At 42.1% G+C, this 25,871-nt stretch overlaps 1 protein-coding gene across 4 annotated transcripts in view; it reads right to left on the reverse strand.

Annotated features, from left to right (window-relative positions):
- Positions 1-997: 997 nt before the first annotated feature.
- Positions 998-25,871, reverse strand: part of PIK3CB (phosphatidylinositol-4,5-bisphosphate 3-kinase catalytic subunit beta) — a 189,254-nt gene continuing 164,380 nt past the window's right edge. For all 4 annotated transcript variants that reach the window (XM_075004356.1, XM_075004357.1, XM_075004359.1 and 1 more), the window contains exons 16-23: positions 25,373-25,551; positions 24,619-24,728; positions 24,171-24,249; positions 12,876-13,043; positions 8,866-8,989; positions 7,426-7,571; positions 5,904-6,036; positions 998-2,621 (exon numbers count right to left, since the gene is read on the reverse strand). In XM_075004356.1, the coding sequence (XP_074860457.1) occupies positions 2,484-2,621; positions 5,904-6,036; positions 7,426-7,571; positions 8,866-8,989; positions 12,876-13,043; positions 24,171-24,249; positions 24,619-24,728; positions 25,373-25,551 (1,077 nt within the window). In that variant the 3' untranslated portion in view covers positions 998-2,483. The remainder of the gene's footprint in view (positions 2,622-5,903; positions 6,037-7,425; positions 7,572-8,865; positions 8,990-12,875; positions 13,044-24,170; positions 24,250-24,618; positions 24,729-25,372; positions 25,552-25,871) is intronic.

Genomic DNA, 25,871 nt, shown 5'->3' on the forward strand with positions numbered 1-25,871 from the left:
ATAAAAAACAGTGGAAAACAGAAATGGTGCAATAAAGAACTATTTACAACAAAGGCAAGTGCAAAACCAATGAACTATGTGCCATGGAGGGGACTTTGGATGGGGGTGGAGGCATCAGAACTTGGAGAGTGAGCTTGGGACCTCAGTCCATGGAGCGGGCAGGAGACTGCAAACCCATGGGGGATTGGGACCCTGAACCATGTTGGTCTCAGGATCCCCTCCTGCTGTGGGTTTGGGGTCCCATTTGGGACCCCAACACAACAACCAGTAAAAGTTCTGTTGCTCCCTGGGGTGCTCACTACACCAAAGAAAACAGAACAAATGGAATCATCTCGCCATCACAGTTTCTCATGTGCCCTCCATTAGTAAATCTGAGTGTCTCAATCTTTAATAGATATCTGCTCACAAAATCCTCATGAGGTTGGGAAATGCTGTTAACATTTTATAGATGAGGAAATGAGAAACAATTATTCACTCAAGATCACTCATGAAATCTGCTGCAGAGCAGGAAATTCAATGGCCTCCCAAATCCCAGGCCAGTACTCTGTTCAGTGGGCTATCATTCCTCCTGCACCAGACAGGACTGATGCAATATGCGCATTCCCCACTGTGCTCCCGGGAGCTTTAGAGAAGATTGCACCTCTCTGAAGCTCAATCCCTCTCAGAGGCGCTGCTCTATGGCTCTCCATGATCTCCAGTGCAGGCCTTTACCTCGTGTCAGACCTGCACTAGCCCTGAGTAATTTGGGTAACTTACCTAGCAAAATGAAACACCCTGCAATAGCTGTACTGACTCTGTGGAGCAATATTTAAAAGACAAATTTGTGGCCCTTGAAGTAGTTTTGCTTCTCCCCGTTTCCTGTCTAATGCTAAAAGCAGAGGAATGATGTGATAAACAATTACCAAAAATGGACAGGATATTAAAACAAGTGATCTATTAGCATATTAACTCAACAGCCTTTACTGGAAACAACAGAAGCAACACAGAACACAGAAGACAGAGTGTACCCAACTGTTGGGACAATCACAACACGTCAGTCCTTTAATAGCTGACAAAAAAGAAAACCAAACCAAGCAATTGTGCACAGGTGTATTTCTAACCTGCCTCGATTTGGTGTTTGGTCTTCAGAGAGGACAAAACAATTCACTCTATGGACACAGTAAAATTATCTTTAATTAAATTCCTGTGTAAAAATTGTTTAGTCCAAAGGTAAATATATATTTAATTCTCTTTCAAATGTCAACTCAAACTGAGAGTCATCAGTGGTCTTTGGAGAACAAACAATAGTTAAGTTCCATCTTGCTAATGCTCAGAAACAGTATACGTTACACCTTTAAACCAGCAGTCTCTATTGCACATATCATAATCGCCCTCCCTTTTGAGAACACAAAAACTGATATCTCACTAAATAAATTAAAAAAAAATCCAGTTTCTTTAGCAACCATCTTAAACTGAACACAAAAATCCTGGAAAAGTAATAAAACTAAAACTGCAGACTTAATACAGTAGGAACAGATTTATGACCCCTAAGTGGTGTTCTAGAACATGCTGAATTTAAAGTATGGATTCTTTTTTTTTTAATCTTACGTACCTACTTAGCAGTACAATTTCCTTATTATTTTGGTAGATTTTCTCTGTTAATATCTATATTGTATTTAGGTAAAAATGTCTATATAGATACTTTATATTGTGTTTGTGTTATGAACTTCAGTGGAAGACAGAGTCAAGCGATTCTTGGCAGAAAGTTGAATTATTTTGCATTTTGCCAAGAGAATGCATCAAATCCCACCTCTTTTGGGAGGCATTTTCGAAAGCTTTCAGCATTGGCCTAATTGCCCCCAGGGCAGGCAGTAGGAGCAAAAACAGACCAACACTAAATGCTTCTCAAGAACCCCCATTAGAATCCTTACAAATATCTACAGACTATTCTTTCGGCGGCGGCATGAGACTTTAAGTAGCTCCCTGTAGCGCCATAACTGTAGCTACTCTTTTCAGTAAAATTAATTAATACATGTATGCAAGTATGGCAGCGTTCAAATGAAAAATATATGCAGCATGGGCATGTTTAGCCTGAAATAAGAAATCAAAAACTTTCACTCTTCTTTTAAGCCTCAATTTTAACACTATGGGCAGTTTCATAAGAGGTCTCCAAATCTCCCGAGTGCGTAGAGTACATTACCCCAATATACAAAACCAAAATATTTACACTGTCTTAAAGTACCAAAGAATTTTTAAAAAAGAAAAAAATATCTAGTAGCTCTTAGCGTGCAAAATCAGCAGAAACTGATTATCCAGGATGTTTACTATCGTACAGAAAGTCTTAGAATCAAGAGTTCAGAAGCAGAGTGTAAAAGAATCAGCCATTCAGGCCACTTCCTTTTTTCTGTTTTGAAGGACATTTTGGTGGTCAAGCCCACAGTTTCCTTTTTAAAAGCACTTCTTGTCAAAGTAATGTTCAAGTTTAGTGCAAATCTAAAAGACATCTAGGATCTGCAATCCTTTCGAACAGTGTGAGCCATCCAGTTCACTTTAGTAGTCCAACTTTCCCGGAGTGCTTCATCAAATTTTTGCTTAAATTGCTTTAGTGCTTCTTCCTCACTTTTCCCTAAGGCAAGAGAGTCCTAAAAACCAAAAAGGAAAAAAAAGTGTAGTGGTGGGAATTTAAAATCCAGTTATAAGCACCCCCATGTATTTTCATTTTTCTAAATCACATTCTTTCTTCTCTATTCTAACCCTTTTACACCTATTATTCATTTATCACGACAGTGATATTTTTCTGCACTTGAGAAAATTCAAAAGAAAGAAGAAATCACAGGTTCTTTTTTTGAGAAACTAACCAACTATGGACAGTGTTTGCCATTAAAGCAACAAAGCAAGTACCGAAGAACATGGAACTAATTTGCAGTTTAGTAACTAGAAAATATACAGACAAGATGGCATTCAAAGTGGGCAAAAAAGAAATGAATGAAGAATAAGCATCATACTATACTGGTCTGTTGTGCAAAACATTCCACTAGTTCTCTCATACACATGAGCTACCAACCTATATGATGTTAAAACACTTAAAAACTATTTATTCTGACCCAGAAATTAAGCAGAGCTCAGGTGACCAACTGTCCCATATTGGGAGGGATGGCCCTGTATTTGTGACGCCGAAAAGGTGTCCTGACTTATCTTTTTTTAAAAGGAACTAATTGTCCCGTATTTTGGCCCTTGGGAGCTGGGGCAGGAATGCCCATGGCTGCTGCTTCTCCGGAGCTCCAAGTGGGGAGCATCCGTGGCTGCTGCTCCCCCAGGGCTGCGGAGGGGTGGGGAGTACCTGCTCCCTGGGGCTTAGTGCAGCCAGGAGGAGCTGCCCCCCTGCCCTGTCCCCTATTGTCGCCCTAAGCAGAGCCCTTTTGGCCCAGGAACACAGTGCTGTGAAGAATCTGTGAGGTCAAACTTCTGATGGGATGCAAGCATCCTCCACTTCCACTGGGTCAGAATCTGACCTCTTTGTGCCAACTGGCCCCGTGCACAAGAATTCAGAAGAGTCACAGAGATCCTCTAGAGGGGTATCTACACTTGCATTCCTCTTTCTAAAGATGTATGCAAATGAGACAATTTGAAAATGCAAATGAGGTACAAATTTGCATAAATGGAACCTCATTTGCATATTCTAATTTCAAAAGAGCTTCTTTCGAAAGAAGAACGCCAGAGCAGACACTGTTCTTTCAAAAGTAAACTCATCTTCCCTTTATTTAACGGAAAGGAGGATTCTTTCAAAGATGGTTTACTTTCGAAAGCGCAGCATCTACACTGGCTTTCTTCTTTCAAAAGAAACGCTTTTGAAATTAGAATATCCAAATGAGGTGCCAAACATGCAAATTTAGCTTTGTTTGCATACCTCTTTTGAAAAAGGAATGCAAGTGTAGACGCACCATAGGTGCAATCTACACACTAGTTTGCCAAAGTGTGTCATGTAAGGTTTCTACTGAGAGCCGATGTCATATTGGTCCATACAATCATTGCAAAATTAATGAATGGCTCATATGTTAGCAGCTTTTTATATATAAAATGCAAATGATATTCATAAGGTCTCTAATTTGGGACTGGTCACCAAAAGGCATTAAACAAGTTTCTTTCAAGCAGTAGATGCTTATTTACCTGTCTGGCTACGTGTATGTACGTTGTGCATTAGGTGCTTCATAGAAATGCAAATAAAGGGATACTAACTTTTTCAAGAGAGATTCCACATGGGTGGGGGGAGCCACTCAAGCAGTGGGCTTAAATCTTTTTACAAGTGAAGATAATGAATCACTGGTACTATATCTGGAGGTGCAGAGATGCACCCAGTTATCTTGTGCTGAGAGGTCAAGCTGCTGGCACACTTGTCTTTTGAGTGGAGGATCACAACGAGTCTGGCTGACAAAGTGCAGGAGAGAAACTCTTGGGCTGTGTCTAAACTAAGACAAAACTTTGAAATGGCCACGCTGATGGCCGTATCGAACAATACTAATAAGGCACTGAATTGAATATTCAGTGCCTCATTAGCATTAGGACACTTCTGGATGCGGCGCTTTGAGAACGCCACTTTTGAACGCGTGCAGCTTGGCACAGCTACACAGGGGTCCTTTTCGAAAGGATCCTGCACATTTTGAAATCCCCTTCTTCCGTTCAGCTGAATAGGGTTTCAACTGAATGGAATAAGGGGATTTCAAAATGTGCAGGGTCCTGCTGAAAAGGACCCCTGTGTAGCCACGCTGAGCCGTGCACGTTCGAAAGCAGCGCTTTCGAAGCGCCCTAATGCTAATGAGGCGCTGAATATTCAATTCAGCACCTCATTAGTATTCTTCAATATGGCCGTTAGCATGGCCATTTTGAAGTTTTGTGCTGGTGTAGACACAGCCTTAGTGACCTAACCTTTATAAGCCACAGTAATAGCCTGTTAAGTTTCGGCTTAGAAGACCTGTTCTGATTTTATATATTTGTATATTTTATATAACCTATAGGTTCTTGAAGCTATTCTGTGTTACACAGATTTCTTGTTTTTACTATAAACATGTCAAACTACCATCTGGTAAGCAGATCCACGGGCTAAAATATAAGTGGTAAGCTGGGTTGTACAGTTCCTTTGTGAACAGAGAATCTGGCAGTTCTGTAAGCCTATGTCTACACGAGAGGCTTTTCCTGGCAAAACTGGGTTTTTGTCAGGAAAAACTGTGGAGTGTCTTCATGCAAAATGAGCTTTGTTGAAAGTTTGTCAACAAAACCTGGTACATCCGCCAGCCGCGTTATACCTTTCTCAACAGTATTCTGCTGACAAAACAGATGCATAGATGCTCTGGGGCTTTTTCGTCAATGGACAGGGCTTCTGGTTCACCAGGCAGCCCTGTTTTCAGAACTTCCAGTCAGCTATTCTGTCGAGAGAGGGCCGGGCAGTCCAGCCACACTCTCTCAGAGTGGATTGCTCTATCAATATACTTTTGTGTATAGATGCAATCCGTCAATAGAAGTTTTACCAGGAAATCCCTTCTCACAGTGATTTCTGTCAACAGAGGCTTCTTGTGTAGATGCAGCCTAAGTGTCCAGTGCATCACAGGCTGTGCCTTCTAGAGGGTCATTCAGAGGGGGTGGGGCTGGGCTGGGCTTGAGTACTAGCTAACCGATTGGGAGAAAGGAAAGTGGGGCTGACAGAGGCCTGGAAGGCAGTGTTTGTGCTGCCAGAGACTGGTGGAGTTGGGGAACCGACCAACAGCAGGCATATACAAGCACGCATGCTAAGTCCTGGTGGCAGAGAGGTTCCTCTGCATATTATATAGAATAGAATCCTAGGGCTTAGAAAAGTGAGGAAATGCATTCACTGTGTGACCATGAATTCATCATGTGCAAAAGAAATGCGAGTTCGTAATGCTGCTTTTTACCTTGAGATACTGGATATCCTTGACACAGTTTAGCTCTGGAAGTCCTGCAGTTAGCATCAATGCAAAGAGTGTGATAAACAGATTCCCATGTCTTCTCAGAATCAAATATGCTTCTTCACAACACTGGCGGAACCTGACCATCCATCACAAAATGTACATGCAATGGACAGGAAGCAAGAAAAGATACAGTGGGTTAGTTCTTCAGAATTCATCCAGCACAACACATACTTTGCAAAAGAAATTAGGCTTAGTATTTGATTACTGCCTGAAATAACATTTGTGAACTTTTAATCCTCCAGCTGTTCTGCTTCCAGCCCTGCATTTGTTTGCCAATATACAGTACAGACAGTATCAAAGGGGACTGTGAGCTAACTGCTTATCCTACAAGAAAAATCTCTTCACTGAGTGGTAACAGCTTTGGACTTAACTATCTTGTATCATTATCAATTTTGCCACTTCACTATTTACCTTCTTCCCACTTCATTCAGGAATATGTTGATCAGAACTGGCCCTAGTACAGATTCTTGGGGATCTCATTATTCATCACATCCCTCCGTGAAAACTGACCAGTTATTCCTACCCTTTGCTCCTGGTGTTTTAATCAGTTACTGATCTATGAGAAGAATGTCCTCCTTATCCCAGTAGTACCTATATTTTACTTAAGAGCCTTTCATGAGGGACCCTGTGAAATTCTCTCTGAAAGTCCAGGTATACTGCAGATTGAACATATCTAGAGTGGCACTCTTGGGACCTGATGAGAGAATTTGCCAGACTACAGGAGGTCAATATTGTCTAGCAGCATCATCAACACTTCCACTGCTTATGGGGCTTTTAGAGGTAAACTGGAGCTAAGTAACAGCACAGAACACAGAGCCAGGGCTGGTGGCTGTAAACAAACTTCATGGGACCACAGAAAACTTGGCCACAACCATGGTAAGTGGTTGTCAAGCTAACTAAAATCATGCTGGATTACAGACGTTGCTGGACAAGAGTGGTTCAACCTATAAACAGAGACAGAGAGAGAACCTTTGTCCATATATTTGTTGACGCAATCAGAGAATTCTAATATATTGGTGAGGCATGTTTTCCATTTACAAAAGCCATTTTCTTTCTTCCCCAAGATATCATGTTAATTTGTGTGTCTCATAATAAATTTTATTCTTATCACCAATATCCTGTAATTACCAGGATCACCTGTGCAGTATTTTTAAAAAAAAAATCAGCTATCTGCCACTCACCTATTATAAATGCTGACTTAACCAATAGGTTACATATCATAGTCATTTAGTATACCTTAACACTTTGTTTTAAAATTAAATCAGTTAAAATTAATTCTCTTCTAAAAAGGAAAAGGGTTTCAAGTTTGCCCAGGTGTATTTTATTTGACATGGGTGATCCCTTTATTTCAATGCATGCTGATTATGTACAGGACTGGTTGCTGGAACTGATCAACACACTTTGTTCCAGCTGTAGGGTGAAGAGAGAAGTTCTAAATTTATATCTTACACATCATAATACTTACCGACCAAATTTTTCAGTATTTCCCGTTTTGCCTTGTTGAATCACATGAATGAAATCATAGGTCAGAATGAAAGGCACTCGTTCCCTTTTAATTCCAAATTTGGACTTGAAGTTCCCAAGAATATGCCCAAAATCTATGTGAAAGAGCTTAAACAAAAATAGGAATAAAAATTATTTATCTGGAAAGTCACAGTAATCCCTCATCTTTTCTGTCTTCCTGAAGGGTATGTAATTCCCTGTGTAGGTTTTTATTTTCAGTTTTGAAAAGCTGAATAGAAAAAAAAAAAATATCAGTGCTAGCAGCCTGGCTCTTGTTACCACTGGGGCTGCGTCTACACTAGCATTGCTCTTTTGAAAGAGGCATGAAATGTGGGAAACTGAACATTCAAATAAGGTGCAGATTTACATATCTGGCACCTCATTTGCATATTCTTTTGAAAGACATAAAACCAGTGTAGACGCAGTTCTTTTGAAAGTTAAGCCCATCTTCGAAAGCACCCTTCTTCCCAATTGTTTTAGGAAGAAGAGTGGTTTTGAAAATAGGGTTTACTTTTGAAAGAGCTGCATTTACACAGCTTTTTTTCCCTTTCAAAAGAATATGCAAATGAGGTGCCAGAAACCTAAATCTGCACTTCATCTGCATGCCTCTTTTGAAAGAGCAATGCTAGTGTAGACATAGCCAGAGAGTATAAAATATCCATACACGTGGTACTGTCAGTCAGGAAGGAAATTCAACTTTTAAGCTTCCAAGGTATACCCACAAACATTTAACTGTTAGGGTTTTACCATGAAGGCCAACATTACAGTATCAAAGTGCCGTCCACATGAAATCTACAGCAATCGTGTCTTCCCTTCTAAACTTCAAGTAATCTCTGGAATTTTACCTTTTCAGGGTCGAATCTCTATTTGAGCTCAACCTGAAACTAAAGCGTTTTGTTTTCAAAGTTACTTTAAAAAATTGTTTTTAAAACAAAACAAAGTGAAATTCTGAAACTTTTCATTCTGAAGTAAGTTAAAATGTTACACAGTAGCCATGGTGAAAATGAAGCATTTGTCCACGTCATTATGTAGACCTCAGTTAATCAGCATGTTTCAGTGAAAAACTTATTTGCACGACAAAAAATTGCCCAGCTCTAGTAAGGAGATTTATTGGATTTTGGGAAAACGATTACCTATACAGGACAATCTTACCTGATGCATAATTACTTAATTTAATTTACTTTAATTTCTAAGCTGTTATCATCTCTTGATTCAAATCCTTCTTTAAGATTCATTTCCCATTTTATATTTAATTCCACATTTATGTATTACTCTAATAAAACACCAGAACTATGCAATAAATGTAACCGAAAAAAAATCAGAAAAAAAAAACTTTGTAAGTAACTACAGTTACAAAGATTTTTTTGTAATAGAGTTCATCTAACTGCTAACAAATCCTTACCTGACCATTCTTCCTGACCATGATATTGTCACTATGTCGGTCACCAATACCCAGTACATAAGTAGCTACACAGTAGCCAGCACAAGATAAGGTAAATTCCTCGATGGCTCGATCCAGGTCATCACTAAAAATACGAAGGCAAACAATTCTGCACATTAGCAATAATTCACCTTCTACTTTTGTGTTAAGAAAACAAAAATTTGCTTAAATTAGGATCCGATATGGGCATTTTAAAATAGCCCAACAGCAGGATTATTAAACCAGGAATTAAATTACTACAATAAGCCATGACACTGAGCCATTAGGTAAGTGTAATCATAGAATCATAGAAGAGTAGGACTGGAAGGGACCTCGAGAGGCCATCGAGTCCAGTTCCCCTGCCCTCATGGCAGGACCAAGCACTTTCTAGACCATCCCTGAAAGCCATCTATCTAACCTCTTCTTAAATAGCTCCAGTGATGGAGATTCTACCACCTCCCTTGGCAATTCGTTCGTGTTTGATCACCCTGACGGTTAGGAACTTTTTCCTAATGTCCAACCTGAACCTCCCCTGCTGCAATTTCAGTCCATTGCCTCTTGTTCTATCCTCAGAGGCAAGGAAGAACAAGTTCCCTCCCTCTGCCTTATGACACCCTTTTAGATACCTGAAAACTGCTATCATGTCCCCCTCCCACCTCAATTTTCTCTTTTCCAAACTAAACAAGCCCAATTCTTTCAGCCTTTCTTCATCGGTCATGTTCTCTAGACCTTTGATCATTCTCGTTGCTCTCCTCTGGACCCTCTCCAATTTCTCCACATCCTTCCTGAACTGCGGTGCCCAGAACTGGACACAATACTCCAGCTGAGGCCTAACCAGCGCAGAGTAGAGCGGGAGAATGACTTCTTGTGTCTTGTTCACAACACACCTGTTAATGCATCCTAGAATCATGTTTGCCTTTTTCGCAACAGCATCACACTGTTGACTCATATTTAGCTTGTGGTCCACTATAACCCCCAGATCCCTTTCTGCTGTACTCATTCCTAGGCAGTCCTTTCCCATTCTGTATGTGTGACACTGATTGTTCCTTCCTAAGTGGAGCACTTTGCATTTGTCCTTATTAAACTTCATCCTGTTTACCTCAGCCCATTTCTCCAGTTTATCCAGATCCTTTTGAATTATGACCCTATCCTCCAAAGAAGTTGCAACCCCTCCCAGCTTGGTATCATCTGCAAACTTAATAAGTGTACTTTCTATGTCAATATCTAAATCGTTAATGAAGATATTGAACAGAACCGGTCCCAAAACAGATCCCTGCGGAACCCCACTAGTTATACTTTTCCAGCCGGATTGAAAACCATTAATAACTACTCTCTGGGTACGGTTATCCAGCCAGTTGTTCACCCACCTTATAGTAGCCCTATCTAAGTTGTATTTGCATAGTTTATTGATAAGTATATTTTGTGAGACCGTGTCAAATGCTTTACTGAAGTCTAGGTATACCACATCCACCGCTTCCCTCTTATCCACAAGACTCGTTATTCTATCAAAGAAAGCTATTAGATTGGTTTGACATGATCTGTTTTTAACAAAACCATGCTGGCTGTTCCCTAGCACCTTACCACCTTCCAAATGCTTGCAGATGATTTCTTTAATTACCTGCTCCATTATCTTTCCTGGCACAGAAGTTAAGCTGACTGGCCTGTAGTTTCCCGGGTTATTCTTGTTCCCCTTTTTATAAATGGGTACTATATTTGCCCTTTTCCAGTCTTCTGGAATCTCTCCCGTCTCCCACTATTTACCAAAAATGATTGCTGAAGGCTTAGATACCTCTTCTATCAGCTCCTTGAGGATTCTAGGATGCATTTCATCAGGCCCTGGTGATTTGCAGACATCTAATTTTTCCTAAGTAAATTTTTATTTGTTCTTTTCTTATTTCAACTTCTAAGCCTACCCCTTTTCCACTAGCATTCTCTTTGTCAGGCATTCCTTCAGATTTCTCAGTGAAGACCGAAACAAAGAAATCATTAAACATCTCTGCCATTTCCAAATTCCCTGTTACTGTTCCTCCCTCCTCACTGACCAACGGCCCTACCCTCTCCTTGGTCTTCCTCTTGTTACCAATGTATTTGTAAAAAGCCTTCTTGTTTCCCTTTATGCTTGTAGCTAGTTTGAGCTCATTGTGTGCCTTAGCCTTTCTAATCTTGCTCCTGCATGCTCGTGTTGTTTGCCTATATCATCCTTTGTAATTTGTCCTAGTTTCCATTTCTTATACGATTCCTTTTTTATTTTGAGATCATGCGAGATCTCCTGGTTAAGCCAAGGCAGTCTTTTGCCATGTTTTCTATCTTTCCTACGCAGTGGGATAGCTTGCTTTTGGGCCCTTAATAATGTCCCTTTGAAAAACTGCCAACTCTCCTCAGCCGTTTTTCCCCTCAGTTTAGCTCCCAATGGGACCTTACCTACCAGCTGGCTGAGTTTACCAAAATCTGCCTTCCTGAAATCCATTATCTCTATTGTACTGTTTTCCCTTCTACCCTTCCTTAGAATTGTGAACTCTATGATTTCATGATCACTTTCACCCAAGCATCCTTCCACTTTCAAATTCTCAATAATTTCCTCCCTATTCGTTAAAATCAAATCTAGAACAGCTTCCCCTCTGGTAGCTTTTTCAACCTTTTGGAATAAAAAGTTGTCTGCAATGCAATCCAAGAATTCATTGGACAGTCTGTCCCCTGCTGTATTAGTTTCCCAACATATACCTGGATAGTTGAAGTCCCCCGTCACCACCAAATTCTGGGCCCTGGATGATTTTGTTAGCTGTTTAAAGAAAGCCTCATCCACCTCTTCCACCTGGCTAGGGGGCCTGTAGTAGACATTGTCTATAAATCATTGTCTATAAATTCTATTTCCTAGTTTATCCAATGAGACAGCGCTCAGAATGCTGCCAGAATTAGAATTAAGTGTTCGTATTGCTCTTTGAACTCCAAAAGCATCCTCGATCTGAATCTAGCATCTAAAAATATAAAGTTAACACTTGCAAAGATAGATATCTGTGTGTGTACTTATGCATACAAGCATGCATAGAAGGGATGAGATTCTCATTCTGCTCTGCCATTTTTCATTGGGCAATAGGTAACATAAAAGTACCTAGCAGCCCTGAATCCAGCCAGGGGAAAAAACCCCAGGCACAGGAACAGTGAAAAACAGCAATGAGAATGCTATCTGAAGATTTCATGGCAAGTGCTCACATCCAGGGAGTGCTGGAGGCAGGGCTATAGCGCAGTGCTTGGAGACTCTGGGCAGCACTGTGGCCCAGTGAGTCCCAAGGGCTATTTAATTACACCTGGGAGTGCAGATCATACAGGCAGTTTAGCCTATCCCAGTCTCTGGGCTGAGTGTTCTGCTAAGCCTCCAATAGATACAATGCAGAATCTCATCCAAACCTTTTGGATATGCATGATGGTAATGACAATGTAGGGATGGGCAATAAATTTCCCATGGGCTTCACATGGTTTGCCAGGGTTTCTTGCTGGAATGCCCTCTGGATGCTTTATTCACCTGTGTGTCTGCACGTGGCAGGAACAGGAGTGGTGGGAAGCAGTGTCCTGATCCATGCTGCCCCCCAACATTCCCATTGGCCAGGAACAGTGATCCATGGCTAACGAGAGCTGTGAGTGGCCATAACTGTGGATACATAGGAAAATACAGCTGAATTGATTACCTACAGGTACCTTATTGTGCAAAGGTGAATAAAGCTGCTTTCTACTCACACCTGCTACAATGGGGGCTCCAGAATTAAGGTTGCTTTCCATCTAAAGAAGGGATCAAACCTCATTATTATGGACAAATATAGTGTATCCTCTTAATTCTGAGCAGAGAATTTTCTGAAAATTTACATGAAAAATGGATGCTATTGCAGTTCCTTGCAGGATTGGACCTTAAGACAGGATTTATGATTTTTTTCTTTATGATTTTTTAACATTAAATTTGTGTTGGTATAACAAGTTATAAGAAAAACTTTAAAATTTACCCTAAATTGTATTCCTTTAGCCAGTTTAAGAGAGCATCTTTGTTGAATGCAGCAGCAGCAGCAACATTGCTACTATTTAACTGAATATCTGCAATGGTTTCTGAAGAAGAAACAGCCTCAATAAGGCCAGAATGGTCTCCTGTTGCTAAACAGCCATATGGCAACATCCTGAAACAAAACAGAGGCACTATTAAAAATTAAGAAGACTGTTTCTTTTAACACAAGCATTCATGGCCAGAATGTCCATGTTCATGTTAAGGTTAATCTATCAGAAGTTAATTTATTGACATGTTTCCAGAGCGAAATAATCAGAAACAGACTATGTAGTTCTTTCCATCTGCTAAATAAATACAGAAACAGCTGTAGAAGCTCATTTTTACAAAACACCAATTTTACAAATGATCATTTATATGAAGCAATTTCCTGATTTTTTTTAAAGGAGAAGGATGGGTATCACAGAAAAATCATGTAGATGAGGAACATTTAAATGCCCTCAGTGCATTGGAAATTACTTTGCAGTGCTTGGAAGAACAAAATAAAGCAACATAGTGTATAATGGGCAGTAGGATTGTGCACTAACTACACACTTAACTCTATGACCACTTTACAAACTCCTCAGTCTCCAATATGTTTGTAAAGTAGGAGTTGTACTGTATGGGAAACATGCAACAGTTTGCTTTTTCTGATGTGTAGTTCTGTTAGACGAGCAATAGAGGGAGCCATTTCATTTCAATTGCCAGTTTATAGTATAAAGGGGCCATGAACAGAAAGTAAATTACATTCATAACTCACTTTAAGGTACCTTTATATTATCAGATTGGTTTACAGTTAGCTAAGTGTAAGTTAATATGCAGCCCTCTATGCTTTAAACATGATATACAACAGATTTTCATTCTTAGAACAATTAATAAGTTTCAAGAAATTAATTAGGACAGACCATCATAGGATTCTTGGGTGAGGGATGGCAAAGGGATAGAAAACTGAACATATCTAACAGAATATATGTGCTTTTCACACGGACACAGACAAGTTGTGCATCATAGGTAAGCTAGGATTCTGAGAACTGGTGCACTACTTCATTCTGGACTCTTGGTTACAAACAAAAGTCTTAAACTGAAATTTCTATTACAGATACCAAAAGGTTTTCATTCCCTCAACCACTACCACCACATTAATCAAGGAAATTGTTAAAGGCAAGTTAGTGCATGCCACAGGCACTGATGTTGATAGTAAAGTCCATCTAGAAATGAACATTTATTTAGCACATAATTACGTTGTACTCAAGAATGGTAATCCACTCTGTTTTATTCTTTTTCCATCTCTACCATTTGGTGGAACAACAGGACCACACATATGTAATCCAATATGTCTGACACCCATAAAACAAAACATTTAAAGGGAGATGATTTGGTTATATGGTATATCCAGATAATTGCTCAGTATTTCAGAAATCCGGGTTTTTTTAAGAAACAAAATAATTCAGATATGTAATTTTTTTTTTATTCCAGTCTTAACTCCCTCCCACACCCCTCCCAAAATCAACAAACAAACAAAAACCAGTAAACAAACCTAAGACAGTTTTCACAGTGCAATTAAGTAATACCTCTAACAACTACTTAAGACCACTCTGTTCACGATGGTCTTGGTTCAAGGAAACACTGTTCCTCCTTACCATGACATGAAAACATAAGCCAAGTATTGTCAGGTTAAAGTGCAGGCTGGCACTCTTCCATGGCATTTCAACCTACCCTATTTGCAGCTTAACTTGGCACATGTCCAACAACTTCCCCTTCAAAAGCAAGCAATGATGAAAGCTATTCAGCCCCTGGAGGACATTGTTCTTACAAATGGAGGAAAAAACATTCCTGTCAGAGAGACAGTTTGACAGGAGTCAAGTTGGGGACAAATCCTTAGGCCTCTGTCCATCTCCTTTCTCGCCTTTTTGCCTTCACCATCTGTCAGTGGGATACCTTCCTCATTTTTAAAGCCAAATAAAGACCACTCAAGTCTATAAGCAATCTTTGGCAATAAATATAATTTTCTTTTCACACTACATTTTCTCTAGTATCTTTCAATCTCTATTTCAAAAGCTTAATTCTTCAAAAAGGATCTTTTCCAAATAAATGGATGAGTACTGGTACTTCATTACAGCAGCACGATCTTCTATTTTCAGGAACAGCATTCAGTTCATTAAATAATTAATATCCTACAGACTTTTAGAAAAAGGTTTTTATTTATTTTGTTTTATTTTTAGTACGCTTTCTCTTCATTTACTTATACATCTGACCTCACACCTATCAACAAAGGTAAAAATGAAAATCCACTTTAGGCATCTTGGCAATCAAGTTCATATATATAACCAACTCTGCCTACCAATATACTAATTAAGCAAGTTAAATGCGGTAGTTGAGATTTCCACAGCTCAGTTCAGCCTCTTTCTTTCTGGTGCCCCCCACAACATACTATAAAAACTGCAGAGCCCAAAATGGGAAGGTGGAACTTGTGGATGTCGGCTGGGATGTCGTGAGCATTGGTACAGTAACCCTTGATATTTTTGGACCCTGATTTAGTGGACTTTGGGAACAGACACCCCCAAACCCTGTTGTTCCCAAAGTCTGCTCGGGTCCATAGAATCACATCCCCCACCCCGCTCCCAAAATTGAGACTTATGTTGCTACAGCCTGGAGAAGTCACCATCTCCTCTGCTGGAGCTGCCACGCGCTCTGCCCACCAAGGGTGGGGCACGTACACAGGCAGACTGGCACTCGTGTGCAAGCCCCATCCCTGGAGGGAGGACTGCGTGGTGGCTCTGGCAGCGGTCCCTCCCGCTGGGCAGCAAGGTTGCTCCAGCCGTGCTGGTAGGGTCCAGCAGTCTTACAGAGGCAGCGGCTCTGGTAAGTGGCAGGACTTCTTGTTGTTATTCTGTTTGTTCTTCTGTGGGGGAGGATGGGGCTGGGGGACTTGGAGGGGGTGGTTGGGCAGTTAAACCCTCACATTTAATGGACTTTTGGAAACAGCAGACACCCCTTCTCCACTATTAGTCCGTTAAATCGAGTGTTTACTGTATAGTTTTGACTTCTCTTTTGAGTGGGCAGGGATCAGGGAGGCTCAAGCCAGTTCTGGTCAGCCCCACACCTCAGACTGCTCATCTGCTGCATAGGGCTTCCTGCAACAGGATCAGTTCATCGAAGTTGCAAACTCTACTGTGACAGGAGGCACCAGACTGGAAAAGGCTCCACAAGAACATTGGCTGAGGCAGTAAGCAAGTGTTCCAGGTCTTTGAAAAGGAGTAATAGAGCAACTGGACCCTGACTGTTTTCACAGGCCTGTGGGTGGTGGCTAAGGATCCAGAAGTCTTAAGTGAAGCTGAAGAAGCATGGAAGCCTAGGGCCTTCTGTGCACCCCCAGAGGGGGCAGCAGCAGCAGAAGGGACAAATATAATTCAAAGATACGAAGGCAGGATGAATGGAGGGGAAAGGTGCAGAACAGACTTGATAGGTGGGGTAGGTGTGATTTTTTTCATCCAGATTGAATTATTTTGGAGAACTGAAGATGTGTCCATGGAAATTAAATATGGTTAGACATTGATTGAGAGAACATACCAGTATTTTTCACCTGTGTTAACAGCTTTAGTCCTCAAGCAAATAAACTGGGGACATGTTTTTCCAAGTCTGCGATTCACTCATTCTTTCTTGAAGCAGACATACACAATCCCTGACCTCTGCATGGGCTCAGCCTGGATATTTCATATGTCCTGATGAGATGTGCTAGAGAAATGAGGCTATTTACATTTGATTTTGCAGCAGGGGCGATTTATGGTTCTCTCCTCTGCCACAAGCACATGCCACTGTGGGGGCTGGATGCCGTCATACACTAAGACTATTTCATACACTTCGGCTATCACCATCTGGATGCTGTTGCCTGCATGTTACTTAATTCTTGCAGCCTCTGCACCCCGTCAGAATATTGTTTATAGGCATAAATGATAATGGATGGGAGAGGGGTTCCCAATTCAGCAGATCCAAAGGAGACCATCAGTGTGTCTGCACAAGCCCTACGTTCCATTATGGTTTGGCTCTTCCTGGGGGTTTCTCCTTATGACCCCTTATAGAGGGCAGACGTTGGACTACACGGCATCTTTCTTCACCTCCGTCTAGTGAACTCAGAAGGGAGCTCAATCAGATAAAGCACATCTGATGACCACCTAAATTAATGCCCAATTGCCAGATGCAGTGTGTGGGCTGGGCTGCATTCACATTTCCCCACTGAGAATGGAGTAACTGAGGAATGCCTAATCTGGTGTCTTCCTGGCAGCTGGAGAGCAGTCTTTGCTCCCAAGTATTACAGCAGTCCCTTGTAGCCAATGTGGAATAGTATAAAGTATCTAAAGACAGTTTTCTTTTTGACAAAAAATTAAGATCAACATTCAATTTGACAGCAACTAAGCAAACATTCAGTTATCCTAAAGCAAATATGCATTTCCAGAGGTAATCTGTTGATTTAAATTCTTCTTATATCTGAAACTTTATTACAGGAATCTTGGCATAAGTAACATTTTTCTGATGGGTAACTTGTTTGCAATTTTCCATATCTGTGGGGGTTGGTATGATGTGCCTGTGCAAATCATACTATGAGTCTTCAACTAAAAATGTTGAAATGATGAGATCAAATTTTCCAGCTGGTGCATCCTGAATATTATTTTAAAATATGCCGACTTCTAGCTTAACAAAAATATGTATAAGGTATAACAAATAAAACCACAAACTGTAATGATTACAGCTTTGGACTTCAAATTATCCATGACTTAAAACTACGACAGAGCATGGAATGCTAAATTGCAAGACTCAAATATTTGTTTCAAAGATGTTCTTACAGATCAGGGTGGGGTATTTTGGTTGCGGGGGGAGGGTGGGAGTGGAGGAACAGAGAACTCAAACTAATATTTGAGTGCTTGTCTATGTATCCGCAGCACTGGGGGAAGTGGCAGAGCAGTTGCATATACAAGCGAGTGATCTAATACTCTTTTAGGTTATGTCTAGACTAGGGGGTTTAATCGACAAAATCGTCATTTTGTTTACAAAACCTGGGGAACATCCAGATGACTAAGTGTATGCTGTCGACAGTAAGCAGTGCTTTTGTTGACAGCCGCACCCCGCTTCCTATGAGGAACACCACCTTTGCCGATAGACATCTGTCAACAAAGTGTAGCTCTGGATGTTCCACCTGGCCTTCTGTCAACAGAAAAGGCCTCCAGGGCACCAAACAGATGTCCTGGGGGACACCCTGCCCATAGCAAGCAGTGCTCTAAGGTCCCCGCCTCTGTCGCCTCTTAAAGCTGCAAGGAGTCCAGGAAACCTGTGGCAGGAAATGGAGTATGTGAACAGCACAGCAACACGCAGCTATGTCCCACAGCCTCGCAGCCAGCATTTCCTATGGCTGAGCAGCAGGCAGCCTGTGACTGCCCCCCGCCCCCCCAGGCCTAGAGAGACCAGCCTGAGGGGTCCCAGGAGCCACCCTGAGGCTTGCCATTTCCCTGGTCACAGTTGCCCTCTGGAAGCTCACCACCCCCAACAGCTACCACTTGGTGGGTAACCAGTTCGGGGTGGGGAATTACATCGTTAGGGCCCTCTTCATGGAGGTAAGGCACTCCCAGGCTGCAGTCCCTGCACAGGTAGGGTGGGAGGGAGTGTCCCGCCAAGGGGGACCAACAGGGAGGGGAGCCCTGCCCTCAGAAGACCATGCTGTGCCACCCTTGCCCAGCCCTGCTGTTGGGGTGGGGGGCAGCCTCACAGGGGTGATCCTGGATAGCTCGGATGGGTGAAGGACAGGTCCCCCCAGGACTCAGGGACTCCTTCCCCCTCCGTCCATGATGTGTTCAGTCCCCCCCACAGGTTGTGACAGCCATCAACACCATCCTGCTGTGGAGTGTCACCTGTATGGGGAACATGGACACCATCATGGTTGAATTCACCGCCCTGGGGTTTGCAAACTGTATTGGGGTCATTGATGGGACCCACATCCCAATCCACATCCTGGAGCATAGCACAGCCAAGTATATCAACCACAAGGGATACTTTTTGATGGTGCTGCAGGCCATGGTCGACTACCATGGACAGTTCACAGACATTTACGTTGGGTAGTTGGGCCAGGCACGTGACAGCTGAGTATTCTGCAACTCCAGCCTGTGCCAAAGCATGGAGGTGGGCACATTCATCCCCCTGCCATCAGCTGGCGTTCGGGAACATGCAGATGCCACACTGCATCATGGGGGATGTGGCCTACTTCCTCACACTGACTCATGAAGACTAATGCTGGCCAGTTGGACCCCAGCTGGGAATGGTTCACTGCCCACTTCAACCAGGCCAGGATGCAGGGCAAGTGTGCCTTCAGCCGCCTCAAGGCATGTTTTAGGTGCCTCCTCACCCAACTGGATATGGGGGAGAACAACATCCCCCAAATTGTGGCAGCAAATTATGCCCTCCACTACATTGTTAAGGGTAAAGGGGAGGCCTTCCTCCAGGGGTGAGGGGTGGCTGCCAGCCATGAGGGCTGTGCCTATGAGCAGCCAGGCACGACTACCAGCTGCTAGGCCCATCAGGACAGGGTGCGGACTGGCAAGGCCCTGAATGTGAGTTTCTCCCATGGCCTCCAGTAACCTTCTTCAGTATCCCCCCCCAGTGGTGTCCTTCAGGTTCACAGCCCTACTCCATCCCCAACACGACCCCCCCCCCTTCACCTGCTCACCCCTTCCTGACCCCTTGGACGTGGGTGTGGTGAACAAATAAGTATTTTACTTAACCAAAAAAAACCCATGTTGAAAAGAAACAGTGTAATAACAAACTATTTACAATAAAGCAAAGTGCAAAAATCTTTGAACTATGTACAGTGGGGGGAGGGTAGGGACTTGGGACATGGCATGGGTGGGCATCCACAAATTCAAGGGGGAGATTGTGGCATCAAAGCGGGACATGAGTTGGTCCCAGGTCCACAACTGCCACTCCATGCTGGCCTTCAGCCACTGCTCTGTCAGCTGGGTCATCCTCCTGAGGGTGGCATCGTGGTCCATCCCAGTGGTGGTCCTCCTGGACATGTCAAAGGCCTCTCTGGCTGCTGGCTTGCCCTGGTGGTAAGGTGGGACTGTCTTGGCCTTTGGATGTTGTAGGTGCAGCTGTAAGGAAGACAAGCAGGAGAAACAACAAGTCATTCATACAACACAGCCCCTAGGGTCCTGCCCCACACAGTGAGAGGTGACCAACTCCCCCTGGACCAAAGGATGGGAATGTCCTGTGAGCAAAGGTACGTGTGGCCTGCACAATGGACTCTGCAACACAGGGGTTCCACAGTGCCTCTGGGACCAGGCTGACCGCAGTGCTCCTTCCCCTCCTCCCTCTGCTAGACAGGCTAGTGACCAATGGGGGTGTCCAGCCACAGAGGCGCCCCTTATGGATAGTGGGTGAGCCGGGAGCACCCTGGCATCACTGTCTGTGGGACTGAGTACCACCCTGTGCCTGCAGGCATGTCTGCATGCTGGGTACTGTACTCCTTGGTGTGTTTGGGGTGAGGCCGGAGCCCTTGTGGTCAGCCTGCTTCCAGATACAGCAGGTGATGGCAGGCCCCACCCCCCAAACCTCTCATGCCTGGGGCTCATCTGGCCTCCTATGAGCCTGGCGACAGGCTCAGTCTGTGTGGTGCACACTATTTAGCACATGCTTACATGTGCTGGGACCACAGTGCGAGGTCCCACCCAAGCCGGACACACAATGCTCACAGCAGGCCTCACCTGCACCTATATCCCATGCCCAGGGGTTTGTGAAGTGTGGGGTACTCACCAGGGGGACCCTCATCCAGCTCCAAAGATGCCTGGGAACCGGCCTGGTTGGCAGGGACTGGTTTCCAGGACAATTAAGAGGCTGCTGCTTGCTTCTGATGCCATATCCGGCTCTGGCAGGGGTTGATGCTTGGTGGCTGCCGCCTCCTCCTTTCAGGACTCACACTGAGGTTGGCGGCCTCAACTGCCGTATCCAACCCCAGGATGCCACGCAACTGCCTGTAATAGGTGCAGTTTGACAGGTCCTGCCCCTGAGCATCATGCAGCATCCTAGGCCCTGACATAGCCCTAGCAAAGCTCTTTTATTTTCACTCTGACATGCTCTATGGTTCGGGGTGGGGCCCACTTCACCAGGGCTGTGGCCATCCAGGTGTAGATGGGGGTGTTGCAGCACTTCACTTTGGGGTCTTGGAGGGTCTCCTCCTCCTCCTCCCCTAGGTCCAAAAAGGCCTGGATCTTGGCCCTGAAGTTGGCAAGTTGGTGATACATCAAAAAGATGCAATTCGCACCACCTTGAGAATTTTTTTCAAAAAAGGTCAGGGGAAGAGTGGTTGTATTCTCTTCTGTAGCCTTTGGGTGTTCCACAGATTTTTGTCAATTTGATATTGAAATCCTTTTGTAAGGGATCCATATGGACATCTACATATGAATAGTTTACTGTTTCTAATTTCCAATCCTTGGCTGCCTACCTCTTAGGTCTGGTTATTAGAGAACTGCAAAGTAGCATTCCAGATCCACATACTCAATCCGGTAGCTAGCCCTACCACCCATTAGTTCACAGCTCAACCAGCTGCTAGACCACTGGAAAATTCATGGCTCAGACAATGGCTAAACTCCTAGCTGCAGACAAACATAACTCTGCCATTTGTTCAAAATTCTCTACTCTGGCTTAGCAGAAGAGATTTGCCTTCTAAATTTTCACCTCACTTGGACATGCACACCACCGAACGCTAACTAGGACTGCCTCTGCCTAGATCACAACATGAAGCACATTTGTATTAGTCCTAAGAGACCAAGTTAACAGTTTATCTACAAGTTCATTACGTGATACAGTATCACAATGTTTTCCAGAACACTCAGCATACAAACCAAAGAACCATAAAAATTGTCTGCTGCACATCATTCAAGTATTTCTTGTTACCAAAAGGCTAAGGTCCAAGACTTTTAAAAGTACCTAGGCCTTTCTGTGTTCAGTGCTACAGCAACTAGGGGGTTCTCTAATGTCACTGTACATGCAACCCCCTTTCAGACAATAAAAATTACTATATGACCCCAAAAAGGGGGATTGGGAACTAAAGTCAGAGCCAGACCAAGACCACAGTGGTGGGGCCAAAGCTAAAGCTGAACCTGATTCCTAGTGTCCAGGGACAATGTCTGGATAAAAGCCAGTCTAAGCCAGCCCTGGAAACCCTATTAAAATGGGGTCATAATCTGCAGTCTGACAGCTATTAACCTGGACAATTTAGAAGGCTAAATCTAATTTGTAATACTGATTTAGACACTTAGGAGTCTAAATCCCATTGACAGTTGATGGGGTTTAGGCTCCTAAATAAGTTAGGCATTTTAATACTGAATGAAGTAATACCTGAATATCTTTAAAAATCTGAGCCTAAGTTGAAAAGGAAAGCCAAACAGACAACTGATGGCATGAAAGCAGTCAAACAAATGAGAGACCAAAATGCATGTCAATAACATGACAACAAAACGTCACTATGGCAAAGGTAGCAAGTGTTTGCTTGATACAAAACAACACAAAAAAAAAAAAAGCATGTAAATTTTCCATTCACTGCACTATTTTGATTATTTCTTTCTGTAGGGCTATGTCTACACTAGCCCAAAACTTTGAAATGGCCATGCAAATGAAGTGTGAAATATATACTCAGTGCCTCATTAGAATGCCGGCAGCTGCGGCACTTCGAAATTGACGTGGCTCGTCCAGACGGGGCTCCTTTTCGAAAGGACTCCAGCAACTTTGAAATCCCCTTATTCCTATTTGCTGTTAGGAATAAGGGGATTTTGAAGTCAGTGGGGTCTTTTCGAAAAGGAGCCCCATCTGGACGAGCTGCACAGCCACGAGCCGCGTCAATTTTGAAGTGCCACGGCTGCTGGCATTCTAATGAGGTGCTGAATATGTATTTCAGCGCTTCATTAGTAAACTTCAAAATGGCCATTTGCACGGCCATTTCGAAGTTTTGGGCTAGTGTAGACAAAGCCTAGATGAGAACCAATGGTTAGGAGATTCCTGAAGGGAGCACTAATTTCTCTGGCAAAGATGGAATTTCTAAAACTTTTGGTCAGTGCAGAATTCACCTTTATATGGGAGATAATCCTTAAATTTGTGCCTGTCCTCCAGAAATCTACACTTTGGAGAGGCTCACTGAGCTAAGTGGAAGCCTGGAAGTGTTTGACTATTATGAATCAAGTTCTAGATACACTGGGTGGAGAGGTGCAGCATTGTTAGGTTTATCCTCCTTGAAATCTACAGAGAGGACCTTTGAGGAGAGCTGTGCAAGTCAGTGTTAATTTTGTGGTGTCTCTTTGTAACACCACAACATTGTTTGTCTTTGAGGACAAAACATACAAAATAGTTGGGGATGCTTTCTTGGACTCTTCCCTTAGTTAAAAAGTTAATCTATTTATTGACTATTTATTGCACAAGTCCAGGACAAAGAACAGTGGAAAGGTCATCTGGATTTTAATTACTAGCCAGTAAAATCTTATCAGAAAAAAGACTGAGAAAATGAATACAATCCTAGCTGGCAAGGTAGGCTGGCTTTTAATGATGAACCTTTCTTAAGTGCTCAGTGAGCAAACACTGTTTAAGTCAGATGCATTCTTGACACTAAAAAGGCCTTGTCCAGTGGAGAAGGTAAGGTAGGGAAAAGGAAAACAGCCACATTCCCAATGGTTAATTCCCTTAATTAATACTGAGGTATGTGGTTCCCAGATTCTAAGCTTGCAGAAATAATGAAGATTTCTGGCATAGAAGACCAATTCAGTCAGATGTGACTGTACCACTTTGCCACAAGAGCAGCACTAATCTGTTGTTTTCAAAGCCCTCTACACTTTATCAGTCTTTATCAGCACACTGAACTGCAAGAAAATGAACACGGAGAATTCAGGAAACAATGTAATAGTTAAGGTTAAAGACTGTGCACAGCGGAACAAGGCCTCAGGCCTTTATAGTGGTCTTCAGACCCTGTCTGACTGCACAAAAAGACACAATCAGATAATTGCATGAATATGCATTTAACTTGTGAATACAGTTAAAACCACTGCATGTGGAAAAAATAACTGCAGGCCTATTTGTTAAACAAAAGGTCCAAAACCTTGAAGTTACAGAATTTTTTCCTATTAGTCAAATGTCACTGCTAATACGAGAAGTGAAAATGTACCACATTACAGACTACTTTGCCTACTTAAGGAAACTGGATTATATCTACATTGGATTCAGTAGAAACTCTTACCGGAGATCAAGACCAGCTTCCTTCCAAAGTAAATCCATCAAACGTAAAATCTGAAGTGTCAACATGTCTTGTCGTAGATCTGCAAAAAAAAGATTAAAAAATGCTACTTTAATTCAACAATTTCCAATTATTTGTATAAAAGGCATAAAAAAAAAAAAACAGCAGCCACTTGCATCAAAATGTACTTAGTAAACGTTATAAAACATTAGTCAAAGAATACTGCTAATCAATCAAATACTATTTCAGTCCCAAAGGCTAAAAAGAGGTAAGAAAATAGGAGCCCTAACAGATAACCTGGCACTTAGATGATTTTGTAATGGGATAGGCTTGATTGTACCTTTTCATCTAGCTATGGAAAGGAAAGCGTTACTCTTTGCAATAAAAATTCATACAGTTTAAATGTAAAAAAAGAAAGAAGAAAAAAATGTAAATTCTTCATGTCACTTACCATCACCATTTTTAAAGATGAGCCCTACAAGATCCCCTCCGAACATCTTATTGTTGTATACGATCCATAAAGGCTTCATTTTAGAATCCATATATTTACACTTCTCAACACTGGAGGGAAATACAACAAATATTTTACTCAACTAAATAAAGACTCTAAAATTGCAAGAATGAAGTTCAATTAAAAGTTTTAGAGTTCTAGTGTGGAATTGCATTTATACCTAGGTCAAACTCCAGTCCATACTTTCAGTACTATCGTATCAGTTGTACTTGGCAAATTAACATGGTACTTATTTATCTATAGCTTTATAGATGTGTACCGGGAAATTAATAAATCCAATGCTGGAAACTGCTGCCTGTATTTTCTCAGAAAATACAGTACCTTCTTTAAATCCAACCCAGCCAAATCTTACATAGCTTTATGTTTGTATTTAACTGCTGACCACAGTATTCTAAATGACTACTGTGTTTATTGCTGCGAACAGAAGCCAAGACTGTACTCTTACTTTTAAGTATATATATAACTAAGAGATTGGAAAGAACTTTAAGTTTTAAGATGAACAGCAAAAATCTTCACTCCTCAACTAAAATTGACATTGTAACCTTAGGAAAAGCAGAAATTTGCTTACTTAGCTACACTGATACCAGAAAGACAGACCTTTTCCCAAGTGTACAAATGAACTTTCTGTCAAAGTGTGTGCTGAGAATATTAAAGTTATGGTGAAAATGTAAACAGAAGATCATATGTAACTTACTATAGTTCTGAGAGTATAACAGAAGGATTCAAAGGAGACTGGAGGTTAGAAAGTGCTTCTCTGTATGCATTTTGTTTTAAACAGGTATGCATTGCATCTTTTCCTTTTGCTTTGCTTTGTTTCATGGCATTCAATTTTATTAAACTATTTAAGGTCTTCATTTTATTGAGTGCTTCAACCTGAAATAGATAGTTAAAATACCAATTTCATAAACATTTATGAAATTCTAAATAAAAGTATAAGTTGAAATCCATATTATACAACTACCACCAAGCATCATCTTAAAAAGAAAAGGCCCAATAAATATTTGGTTACAATGTTAAAGCCAGCAATAGCATCGGGTTTCTTTTAATACAGCAAGGCTATCACAAGACTGCAAGCTTCTTTCGACAAAACTTTTGTCGATAGAAGTTTTGTTGACAGGGCACATGTCCAGACGGCAGCGCTCTCAGAAGAGATCTGCCGGTCGGGAGCATTCTGTCAACATCCCTATACACCT

Source organism: Carettochelys insculpta, chromosome 10, assembly GCF_033958435.1.
Source record: "Carettochelys insculpta isolate YL-2023 chromosome 10, ASM3395843v1, whole genome shotgun sequence".
In the NCBI taxonomy this organism is placed as follows: Eukaryota; Metazoa; Chordata; order Testudines; family Carettochelyidae; genus Carettochelys; species Carettochelys insculpta.